The sequence below is a fragment of the Hyperolius riggenbachi genome, chromosome 8 (assembly GCF_040937935.1).
Source record: "Hyperolius riggenbachi isolate aHypRig1 chromosome 8, aHypRig1.pri, whole genome shotgun sequence".
Lineage (NCBI taxonomy): Eukaryota > Metazoa > Chordata > Amphibia > Anura > Hyperoliidae > Hyperolius > Hyperolius riggenbachi.
The window spans coordinates 89,107,654-89,120,334 of NC_090653.1; the positions used below are offsets into that span (position 1 = coordinate 89,107,654).

At 46.2% G+C, this 12,681-nt stretch overlaps 2 protein-coding genes across 3 annotated transcripts in view; one reads left to right on the forward strand and one right to left on the reverse strand.

Annotated features, from left to right (window-relative positions):
* The window catches only part of LOC137529021 (gastrula zinc finger protein XlCGF53.1-like), a 40,087-nt gene extending 34,545 nt beyond the window's left edge, over positions 1–5,542 (reverse strand). For both annotated transcript variants that reach the window (XM_068250890.1, XM_068250889.1), the window contains exon 1: positions 5,478–5,542. In XM_068250890.1, the coding sequence (XP_068106991.1) occupies positions 5,478–5,532 (55 nt within the window). In that variant the 5' untranslated portion in view covers positions 5,533–5,542. The remainder of the gene's footprint in view (positions 1–5,477) is intronic.
* Positions 5,543–5,846: 304 nt separating this feature from the next.
* The window catches only part of LOC137529023 (oocyte zinc finger protein XlCOF8.4-like), a 37,015-nt gene continuing 30,180 nt past the window's right edge, over positions 5,847–12,681 (forward strand). The window contains exon 1 of the mRNA XM_068250893.1: positions 5,847–5,867. The gene's annotated coding sequence lies outside the window, so the exon portion shown is untranslated. The remainder of the gene's footprint in view (positions 5,868–12,681) is intronic.

A 12,681-nucleotide genomic window follows, 5' to 3' on the forward strand; every position in this document is an offset into this window, starting at 1 on the left:
TAATATTTGGAGGGACATACCTGGCTACCTAACACCTGCCACTACTGATAACTCAGTGTTCTAGGTAGCAGAACTGCAATCTTCGCCGGCAGTGGCGGTCAAAATTTGGGTGAGGATACCAAAGTCTAGTTTCGCTCGGGGCATTGTGAAACCTAGGGCCGGCCCTGCTTGCCACATGGATGTGCAAATGAACAAATGATATATAACGTTAAAAGAGCAAGAAATCTGTCAGAACTCGCTGACAACAAAAGATCGAACACACGTTGTATGTTGATTTGGCATTCTCATCTGATTACATGTTCCCATCTGATCAATTATCATTCTGGTTGCAGGATAAATGAGGTGGAACCTGGCTTCACACATGGCATTAGGAGGTTCTATGCTGTAGTTTGACCAACCACGTGTCAAATGCTGACACACTGGAGATACAAACGCTGGCATTTGGCTGCATTAAATTTCAGCCCGGAAGCAGCGCAATTCAGCCATCTGTGTAAAAGAGCCCTTAAAGCAGCATTGTCAGCCTGCATTGCAAGCATTCCAATATAATTATAAATGTGTCTGCTGTAATGAATCTTATCTCAGTCAGCCTGGCTCTATTGTGGTATATTGCCGTGGAGAGGGAAGCTTGTTATCTCCATTCCCACATTCCTGCTCCTCACTGATTGGCTAAGAGCAGCTCAGTGGGACACGAGGCTGAGAAGGGAAATACACCTCACCATTTTGCAGTAGCTGCTTAAATATATTACTCCATGCTGATGGACAATGGCGGCAACATTCAAGGGATGCTGTCTGAATTCCTCAAACACCCCCCCCCCCCTCCCCTCCCCCGGTGCATTTGCGGTGCTTTCAGGCAACGAGTGTGCTTTGGGCACTGTTAGTGCTGCCCCCCTTTCTTTTCTTGGGGGCATGGGATGCCTACACAAGGCACCACTGTTTTGCGTGGGCTAACACCTGCAGAACAAAGCAAGTATAGTTAGTTTAGCCCCTGCATATTCTGGAAAGCAAATGCAATTTACACATTCTGTGCCTTTAAATGTTTCAATGCCAGTGTCTCACTGATTTAAACCTGGGGCACTAGTGCTGCCAATTCAGTCAGAATTGGGAAATGACAACCAGTTAAAAACAAAAGCACCTGGTGGAAGGTCAGAAATGGTGTGTTTTGGAGAAGGTCTTCAATGCGTGAAGGTGTGGACCCCAAACCTCCCTTCAAAGAACAGTTGGATCAACATCCTAGCAGACATTTTATCATTTCTTCAGAGAATCTTCTTCAGTTCCAATGAATTAGGTAATTTCCATGTTTCATAAGTACAGAAATGATAGCAGTTGAATGGTACATTTACATGGTCACAGAGAACTTAAAGAAGTTAAAGCAGAACTGAAGATTTAAAAATTATCTGGGGCTTCTGCCAGCTCCCTGCAGCCGACCTGTGCTCGCAAAGTTACCAAATGATCCTCCGTTCCCCCCCTGCGGCTCACTTTCACTTCTGGATATTGCTGTGTACTGCGCCCGCGCGGCCCTGGCCTCTGCCTCCTCGTTTACGCTCCCGGCACTGTGCAGGCGCAGTAGAAATTTTCTCATACTGCGTGTGCGCAGGACGCTCTTGGCCACGGGAGCACGTATGAGGATGCTAGTGGACGTCGACTTAGAAGTCGGCGTGAAGAAAAGTAAGCTGCGGCGGGGAACGGAGGATCATTTGGAAACGGCGTAGGCACAAAGCGGCTGCATGGGGCTGGCAGAAGCCCCAGGTAAGTGAAACTCTTTATTTAAAAAAAAATCTTCTGTTCCGCTTTAAGGCCAAAGCAGTGCATTTAATTTTTTTTTTTTATACATACAAGCTGATTGATACTGGAATAAGAAAGATACCAGACACCAAGGCATCCTGGAATAATGTGTAATTAGGCGAGTGTGATCCCTGACGGGTGTCCATGATGGTGGTGTACTTACTTCCATCCTTTGAAATGTATTTGAAATGTACAATTGGCAGAAGAAGACTTTAACCACTTAACGACCGCCTAACGCCGATAGGCGTCGGCGGGTCATTAGTGGTATAGCATGGAGGCCTTTCCATGCCAGTTCACGGAGGGTGTCTCCGTGAACAGCCGGAGAGCCGCCGATCGTGGCTCGCCGGCAAAATGTAAACTACGTCACGGCGCTGGGCAGCAGTGCCGTGACGTAGATCGGTGATCCCCGGCCTCTGATTGGCCGGGGATCACTGGCATCTGATAGGCAGAAGCCTATCCTATCAGGCGCAGGACGGATATCCGTCCTGCGCCGCTCAGAGGGTAAGGGAGAGGGAGGGAAAGCTGGGGAGGGCAGAAAGCGCTGCGGAGGGGGGCTTTGAAGAGCCCCCCCCGGAAAGTGCGGGTAGCCAGCGGCGATCAGACCCCCCCAGCAGGACATCCCCCTAGTGGGGAAAAAAGGGGGGGGGGGGGGGGGGAGTCTGATCGCGCTGGCTATTTCCTGATCGGTGCTGTGGGCTGGAGAGTCCACGCAGCACCGATCAGAAGAAAATCCCCTGGTCCTTAAGTGGTTAAGAAGTTGATTGGATTAGATGGAAAGGGAATCGATTGTGTAGGATTTTATTCTTGGATTGTTTTACATACATTGGGTCAGAATTGTCTATGAACTGTTTATGTGATATGTGCTTGAACAATATTGCATTAGATTTGTGAAGAAGGGTGGCCAAACCCAGTGAGAATGCACCAAAACTAGTATCATACAAGCAAAATATCTACTGCAAACATTTTTTTTTACATTGTGAATTAATAAGTGTGGCGTAGTTTAAAACTACGGCAGGTCCAGAACCGGTTAAAAAGTGTCACTGGTATCTACGTATTAGCCCCTCCACTGCAGATTTGGCACCAACAGCTGATCCAGACGGCTGAGAGGCATCAAACAAACAAACACAAAACATTTATATCGAGCTTTTCTCCTGGCGGACTCAAAGTGCCAGAGCTGCAGCCACTAGGGCGCGCTCTATAGGCAGTAGTAGTGTTAGGGAGACTTGCCCAAGATCTCAGAGATCATCAGAGAGGGGAGTGTAATGCTGGGCATACACGGCTTGATTTTGCCGCTCGATTCTCCCGCTCGATCAATTCCCAGCTCCATTCCGCAGGCTATTTTCTTATCTCCTGCAGTTTTTGTTATCTTTTTGCATTGTCCTCAATGCGGAATCAAGTGGCGAAACAATCGGGCTGGAGATCGGACATGTCGGAAATTATCTATCGAGCCATCTAAATGCCTCAGAATTGAGCTGTGTATTCCCAGCATAATGTTCGGCATCAGAGAGGTAAGTGTTAGGCTCCAGAAGGGGGAGGTTAGTGTTCGGCATTAGAGAGGGGAGGATAGTGTCAGGGAGACGAGAGAGAAGGTTAGAGTTACGCATCGAAGAGGGTTGTGAGTGCTGCCGGCTTAATCAGGTATTTGCAATGAATCAACTGTTGACAGGTTAATACATAAGTACCGTTTCACTTTAGCAAAAAGGTCTAATTTTATACAGACAGGTGCAAGTACAGCAGAAATAAAAACTGGATCATTGGCCACAAGAACCAATTAAAACAAATTAAAACAAGTATTATGTATTGGCCACTCTTGGTAATCTCATATTTACTTTAGATTTCTTTGTTCCATCTTGATATCTAACCGCCACTGGGATTTTAGCACGGCGTTAGTCTACTTGAGAGGACCAAGTGAGAAAACTCATAGCCCATGGCCAGACCCTGCCGGTGGCAACTGGTCACATCCACTACCGTAATTTGTAAGAAATAGGGGTCCCACACTAACATTGCACACCAGGACCCTTGCTATGCCCGCTTTGGCTACCGCTTCCACCCATGCAACTTTAGGGCCAGTTCACACGGGCATGCAGAAAAGCATTTGACAGCTTTCGGTGGCTTTCAGCGTTTTTCATCCCAGCAGGGGGAAGACAGAGGCGCAGCAGTAAGTAACCCTGGGCTCAAGGCAAAGATAAGTATACAAATGCAGCATTTGCGCAAACGACGGTACTAGCGATGCCCATTCTCTTGAAAGTGCAGTGTTTAAAAGTCGAGCGCCGTGGCAACGGTACACAAAGTGCATGCATCCGTGTGAACCGGCCATTACTAAACATATTGGGTTAGTAGCGGAGATAGTGTTTCCTGCTGGTTCTCCTATTTCTTACATATTAGTGATACCAAGCAGGAAGCAGCAATGTGTGTCCCCTTAAAGTGAACCTGAGGTGAGTGATATGGAGGCTGCCATATTCATGTCCTTTTAAACAATATTAGTTGCCTGGCAGTCCTGCTGATCTACTTGGCTGCAGTAGTGAATTGAATTATTGTCAGAAACCCCCCCCCCCCCCCCCCTTATGCTGCATATGCTTGTTTAGGGTCTATGGTTGAAAGTATTAGAGGCAGAAGACCAGCAGGGTAGCCAGGCGACTAGTATTGCTTAAAGAGACTCTGTAACAATTTTTTCAGCCTTAGGGCCTTTTTCCACTAGCCTGCGATTTGCGATTTGCTTCTGATCGCAAATCGCAAGGTACATTAAACTAATGGAAACTGCAGCAGCAATTTCCATTAGTGCGATCCGATTGCGATGCGATTTTGGTCAAAGCGCAATCGTCGTCCTGCCGCGTTTTGTATGCGATTGAGCTGGACTATAATGAGTATAGTAGCTCAATCGCAATCGCATGGTGGAAATTGAAACGCGATTGCGATCGGAATCGCGATCGCAATCGTGATCGCATTTCATAGTGGAAAAGAGCCCTTAGTTCTTCTATCCTATAAGTTCCTATGCCTGTTCTAATGTGCTGGGGCTTACTGCAGCCTTTCCTAATTACACTGTCTCTGTAATAAATCAATGTATCTTTCCTCTGTCCTGTTTGTCTGGCTAAGGCTTTGAATGTGTGGAATGTGCAGGGCTGCTTGTGATTGGTAGAAGCGATACACACCCTCTGCAGGCCCCCTGCACACTGAATGACTCACACACTCTGTATATGTGAGCCTATTAGGAGCTGGTTAGTTTGTTTGTAAACACTGCCTAAAACTGTTAATTACAAGCCAGGATTGCAGCAGAGAGTGGCAGAAACAGCACAGAGGGGCACAGGAGAAAATAAGGAATAGAATGGTATGCTTTTTAGTGTAAGAATATTAGAGTACAGATTCTCTTTAAAAGGAAATAAATATGGCAGCCTCCATATTGTTCTCACCTTGGGTTCCATTTAAATAAACCAGCACCATTAGTACAAATATCTTCGGTAATATGTATAGCAACTGAAAGGTAAAATAAATTAAACGTCCTCAATGCGCATTTGTTACATAACACAGAGCTGCCTAAACAGAATGTCACACCACCGTCTCGGTGTCTCCACTGACAGGAACCAATCTTGCGGACACTAAATACTGTACTGCTAAGAGAATGTTATCTTTGCGCTGCCTCTGACTGGCGATAACTGATCACGTGGTTAAGCAGAGTTGGTTCTGGGAAATGTAGTCACCTTCAGCTCCGACCTGATAGCTAGCTAAGCCGGGCAAGACTACAGTAACCAGCATCCTCCGGGGGGAAATTCGTTCTGGTCTCCATCCCAGCACTTCTCTGAGTCTTCACTTCCTCCAAATACAGCGTGATTGTGGCCAGGTAAGTGGCGTCCGCCCGTAGCTACAATCCGTGTGTGGGGGGCGGGAGGGTGTCGCCATACGTGTCTAGCGTCCTCTGACGTGGCGCTGATTGGACGGAAGCCACCTAAGAACTACAAGTATCAACATGTCCTGCCATAGACTCTTCTGGGTTTAGCAGCTTCATATCTCCTGTAAAACCTCATTGTTGCATTCCCAGTGGGCTTCTGGCTATATCATCTGAGTGTGCGCAGAAATTTGCTCAAAAATCGGTGAATTAATTGGCTCTGTAGGATCTGGAATTAGTGGAGCTGCACAGAAACTTCGCACAGGGCCAATCACATCCGGAATGCTCCTGATTGGCTACCTGAGTGCTTGTCCAAGCTCATCAGACCTTTAAAGGGAACATGAAGCCAGAAGTATATAGAGGCTGCCATATGTATTTCCTTTTACACAATACCAGTTGCCTGGCAGCAATGCTGATCTATTTGGCTGCAGTAGTGTCTGAATCCCACCAGAAACAAGCATGCAGCTAATCTTGTCAGATCTGACAATAATGTCAGAAACACCTGATCTGCTGCATGCTTGTTCAGGGGCTATGGCTAAAAGTTTTAGAGACAGAGGATCAGGAGGATAGCCATGCAACTGGTATTGCTTAAATGGAAATAAATATGGCAGCCTCCATATACCTCTTTCTTCAGGTTCTCTTTAAATCTGATTGGCCTTGTGAAAAGATTAAAGTTCAGCCCCCACTAATTCCAGTAGGTGTATCCATTCACTGACAAATCGAATTTCACACTATGGGCTCTATTCATAAAAGGTTACCGCAAGTTTTCCGCTCAAAACAGCAGATTTTCCCGTCCATTTAGCAAAGTGGGCATTCATAAAAGCTGTTCCCGCATGAAAATCTACAATCCCCCAGCAGAGCGAGAAATTTCCGCCCTCTCCAGTGTTTTTCTAGATTTATCTAGAAAAAAGTAACAAAATGGCCATTCATAAAGTTTAGAGGAAGCGGTATGTGGACGGGAAATACCGCTTCCTCTGATTTTGCGTATTACATACAAGTGAATGGGACAGACCTCCCAGAGAGAGCAGTGCACGGAGGGACTCTGCTGGCTGAAGTGTTTCCGCATGCCTTCCGACAGCTTACCGCCAGCCTTCAGCGGGAGATCTCCGCACTTGATTCGCAGCTGGCAACATTTTTTTTGAATGACCACCCAGAAGTCTAAAATACCGCTGCGGTATTTTCCCTCCAGGAGTTTTTTCGCCACAACTTTTTTATGAATAGAGCCCTTTAAAGAGAACCCGAGGTGGGTTTGAAGAATATTATCTGCATACAGAGGCTGGATCTGCCTATACAGCCCAGCCTCTGTTGCTATCCCAAACCCCCCTAAGGTCCCCCTGCACTCTGCAATCCCTCATAAATCACAGCCACGCTGCTGACAAACAGCTTGTCAGAGCTGGCTGTGCTTATCTCTATAGTGTCAGTCTGCTGCTCTCCCCGCCTCCTGCAGAACTCCGGTCCCCGCCTGCATCCCTTCCCTCCCTGCTGATTGGAGGGAAGGGACGGGGGCAGGGATCGGAGCTATGCAGGAGGTGGGGGAGCAGCTGAGACTGACACTACAGATGTAAACACAGCCTCACAGCACGGCTGTGATTTATGAGGGATTGCAGAGTGCAGGGGGACCTTAGGGGGGTTTGGGATAGCAACAGAGGCTGGGCTGTATAGGCAGATCCAGCCTCTGTATGCAGATAACATTCTTTAAACACACCTTGGGTTCTCTTTAAGTAGGTGTTTGTTATGACATTTTATGCTTGTTTAGGTGCAAATCCAGAATGTAAATCAATAGTGTTCAGCAGGTCACTTCTACAAAACAACATTTCTGTAGATTTTTGTTCTTTATGAATCGGGCAGCTAGTCTACTTTAGGGGACCCAGCAGGAAACCTTATAGGGAACAGTCTACCAATCACAGCACCCTCTTACAGCACAAAGCGTTGTGATTGGCCAAATAGTGTAGGCATATTTTACTGCAACCTATTAAACCTAGTAGTCCGAGAGGGTGCTGTCCACCCAATCACATTGGTGGAATTTCCCTATGAGGTTTACTGCTGAGTCCACTACAGTAGACTAGTGCCAGAATTAGAATGAAGTGAAAGCTGAACCATTATACAAGGCTCATCTGATTTTAGTTGAACAATTGGTTAAAGAGAACCTGACATAAAACAAAAAAACATCTTTTATACATACCTGGGGCTTCCTCGAGCCCACTTTGGCCTGATCGCGCCGTCATCTGCCTCCTGGGTGCTCCAAACGGGCTACCGGTAACTTTGAGAGTCGGGGCTTACTGCGTCGCCTGGAGCGTTCTGCGCCTGCGCAGTATTACAGTAGAACTGTTCTGGCAGGGGGAGCGCTCGGCCCCACTGCTCCTGTGCTGATTGGCTTAAATTACTGGGAGCTCTTAGGCCTTGTTCACATTACAAATCGCAAGCGCTGAGCGATTTGGTTAGTGATTTTAAAAGTGCTTTTCCTTGCGCTTTGAAAATCGCTGTTGTGGAGCGATTTTTCCCACTTTTTTTGACCTGGAAATGAATAAATACAATGTATTCATAAAAGCGCTCAGGAAATCGCTATTCAAAGCGCTTTTACGAGCGCTTTGCGATTTCCCGATACTTTCTATTGAAAACAAATGCTCAGAAAATGGTACAGGAGCTGTGTTTGCGATTTAATAGAAAGCGGATCGCCCAAGTATGAACACTCTTGATAGGAAATAATTGCACACGCTCTTTTAGAGTGATTTCCAAAATCACCAGTGCTTAACCTCCATGGCAGTAAGCCCGAGCTGAGCTCGGGCTATGCCGCGCAGGAGGATTTCTCAGGCCCTGCTTGGCTGATTTACTTACTTTTTTTTTGCAACACGCAGCTAGCACTCTGCTAGCTGCGTGTGCATTCCGATCGCCGCCGCTCCGCGCTCGATCGCCGCTGTTCGTCGCGCCGCCCCCCCCCCCCCAGACCCCGTGCGCTGCCTGGCCAATCGGTGCCAGGCAGCGCTGAGGGGTGGATTGGGACTCCCTTAGACGTCATGACGTCAGTGACGTCATCCCGCCCCGTCGCCATGAACGGGATTTCCTGATCAAAGATCGCCGGAGGCGATCGAAGCAGGCGGGGGGATGCCGCTGTACAGCGGCTATCATGTAGCGAGCCCTAGGCTCGCTACATGATATAATTTTTTTTTTTTTTAAAAATAGTGTTGCGCTGCCCCCTGGCGGTTCCTAATAGACCGCCAGGGAGGTTAAAAAAAAAAAAATGCTCATAGGCTATCATTCATAAAGCATTTCCGCATGCGGAAATGCTTAAAACAGCTGACTTTACCGACCACTTAGCAAAGTCAGCATTCATAAAGGCTCTTTCCGCATGAAAAAATGACACTACCGAGCAGAGTGATAAATCACCGCCTTGTGTGGTGATTATCGGAACAAATGCAGCAAAATGTTAATTCAAAAAGATCACCGCAAGTGGTGTGAGGTCGGGAAGTACCGCTCCCTCTGATGTGGCGATACCAATGTAAGTGAATGGAGACACACAGACCTCCCAGGCAGCTGCAGCAGAGCGGAACACGGAGAAATGTATCAACTCGGCAGCTTCCGTGTCTCCGCAAGCCTACCGCCTGCCTACCACCAGCCTAGTTTGGGGAATCTCCGCACTGCTACCGCACATGGATACTTTTTTATGAATGCCCAACCAGAAGTCTAAAACACCGCCAGCAGTGTTTTCCCGTACTGATTCTCCATACCGACAGCACTTTCATGAATGATAGCCAAAGTGTGAACAAGCCCTTACAGAGGATCTATGAGGCGAAAGAGAATGGCGGGGGAGTGATCAGGCCGAAGGGGGTGGAGGAAGGTATGTATGAATTTTTTGTTTGTTTGTTTCATCTCAGGTACTGCTTTTAAAATCATGCAGCATGTATTTGAAGGGTACCTAAAGTGAAAGCAAAGTGCCCATTTTAACACACCTGTAGCCCCCTGTAGTCCATCTTGTCCCTTGCTGTCATTCCGCTTTGTTCCATTCAACAGCTGTACCCCTCTGAAAGCTGGCCGACTGAGCTAGTCGCAGGCTACTGCTAATGCATGGTACCGGCCACACGCCTCCTCCATGACTCTCCCGCGGCAGGGAGTATTTGACACATGCACAGTTGCAGTTTTCACAAACTGGGAAAGCACTAACTGTCACCTGTAACGATCAATAAGTACTGTTGTTAATTTTGAGGGATGAATGCAAAAGGGCAGGGTAACAAGGGGAACAGTGGTTGCTTGGCCACGCCTTTCCCAGAGAGCCCCCCATACCATGGACCATGCGGCTGGTATAGCTGGTATAGGTCAGGGTGTGAAGCCCCATGCGGCCAGGGCTCCACATTCTGGCTATCCCAGCCTGCATGGGGGACAAGGAGTTAAAAAAGCTTGGGAGGGACGACTCTCCATTTTTTATATTTCCCACACTCTGAACACTATATATACTCACCTAAAGGATTATTGGGAACACCATACTAATACGGTGTTCGACCCCCTTTCGCCTTCAGAACTGCCTTAATTCTACGTGGCATTGATTCAACAAGGTGCTGAAAGCATTCTTTAAAAATGTTGGCCAATAATGATAGGATAGCATCTTGCAGTTGATTGAGATTTGTGGGATGCACATCCAGGGCATGAAGCTCCCGTTTCATCACATCCCAAATTTGCTCTATTGGGTGGAGATCTGGTGACTATGGGGGCCATTTTAGTACAGTGAACTCATTGTCATGTTCAAGAAACCAATTTGAAATGATTCGAGCTTTGTGACATAGTGCATTATCCTGCTGGAAGTAGCCATCAGAGGATGGGTACATGGTGGTCAGAAAGGGATGGACATGGTCAGAAACAATGCTCAGGTAGCCCGTGGCATTTAAGTGATGCCCAATTGGCACTAAGGGGCTTAAAGTGTGCCAAGAAAACATCCCCCACACCATTACACCACCACCAGCCTGTAACAAGGCATGATGGATCCATGTTCTCATTCTGTTTAAGCCAAGTTCTGACTCTGAGACTCATCAGACCAGGCAACATTTTTCCAGTCTTCAACTGTCCAATTTTGGTGAGCTTGTGCAAATTGTAGCCTCTTTTTCCTGTTTGTAGTGGAGATGAGTGGTACCCGGTGGGGTCTTCTGCTGTTATAGCCTAGCAGCCTCAAGGTTGTGCGTGTTGTGGCTTCACAAATACTTGGCTGCATACCTCGGTTGTAACGAGTATTTATTTCAATCAATGTTGCTCTTCTATAAGCTTGAATCAGTCGGCCCGTTCTCCTCTGACCTCTAGCATCAACAAGGCATTTTCGCCCACAGTATGCCGCATACTGGATGTGGTACTTGTCCGTTAGCCAGGCGCATCCACTAGGTGGCGATAAAACTCCACCAGAATTACATCTTTCCCTAGTATCCATGGCGGCCTGGAGGAGAATAGTAATTATCGCCACCTAGTGGATACGCCCAGCTAATGGAAAAGTACCCTGGTTGTTTTTACATTTTCACACCATTCTTTGTAAACCCTAGAAATGGTTGTGCGTGAAAATCCCAGTAAGGGCTGGTGCACACCAAGCATTTTTGGTAGCGTTTTCAAAACCGCTGCCGCCTGTGAAAATGCTTGTCTAATGTATCTCCTGCAGCATTTTTGTTGTTTGCAGATGCGTTTTTGCCTCAATGTAAAGTATAGGAAAAGCTCAAACCGCTCTGAAAAACGCTAGATCAGAGCAGTTTTCCAGGTATTTTTGTTACAGTAGCAGTTCAGTTACAACTTTACTGTAACTAAATGAAATCCGCTACACAAAAATGCTCAAAAAAAACTCTAGGCATGTTTAGAAAATCTCTCTAAACATGCCTAGAAGCACTCTGAAAATCTGCTTCAAAAACCTCCTAGCGTTTTGCAGATCTGCTAGAGGTTTTTGGTGTGCACTGGCCCTATATGAGCAGATTGTGAAATACTCAGACCGTCCCCTCTGGCACCAATACCATGCCACGCTCAAAATTGCTTAACCACTTCAGCCTTCAGTCGTTTTCACTTTATGCATCCGAGCCATTTTCACCTCCCATTCATTAGCCTATAACTTTATCACTACTTATCACAATGAACTGATCTATATCTTGTTTTTTCTGCCACCAATTAGGCTTTCTTTGGGGGGTACATTTTGCTAAGAGCCACTTTACTGTAAATGCATTTTAACAGGAACAATAAGAAAAAACGGAACAAAATCATTATTTCTTAGTTTTCAGCCATTATAGTTTTAAAATAATACATGCCTCCATAATTAAAACTCATGTATTGTATTTGCCCATATGTCCCGGTTATTACACCGTTAAAATTATGTCCCTATCACAATGTATGGCGACAATATTTTATTTGGAAATAAAAGTGCATTTTTTCTGTTTTGCATCTATTACTATTTACAAGTTTAAAATAAATTTTTTTTAGAAATATTTCATCTTTACATTGATATTTAAGAAGTTTAGACCCTTAGGTAAATATTTACATTTTTTTTTATTGTAATGTTTTTTTTATTTTTTTTTGTATTAAACATTTTATTTGGGTATTTTTAAGAGGGTGGGATGTAAGCCATAGTTTTATTTAATGTAAATGTGTCTTGAGTTTTATTTTTTTCACTTGTAGTTGTAGTTTTACTTTTTGGCCACAAGATGGCGGCCATGAGTTTGTTTACATGACGTCACTCTAAGCGTAACATACACTTAGAGCGACGCAGGGGGGACGTTACAGCCAGAAAAAGCACAGCTTCCGAGAGAAGCTGACGCTTTTTCAGCGGGGGAGAGTAATCAGTGATTGGGCACCATAGCCCGATTCACTGATTGCCAGGCTAATGAACCGCGGCCGGGAGCGCGCGTGGACGCGCGCCATCGGCCGCGGGAGCGAGCGGACGCGCACATGGCCTCCTGGGCGTAGCTACTACGTCCAGGAGGCCAAAGTAGTTAAAGGGGAACTTCAGCCTCACAAACATACTGTCATTAAGTTACATTATTTATGTTAATGAAAATAGATAGGTAATA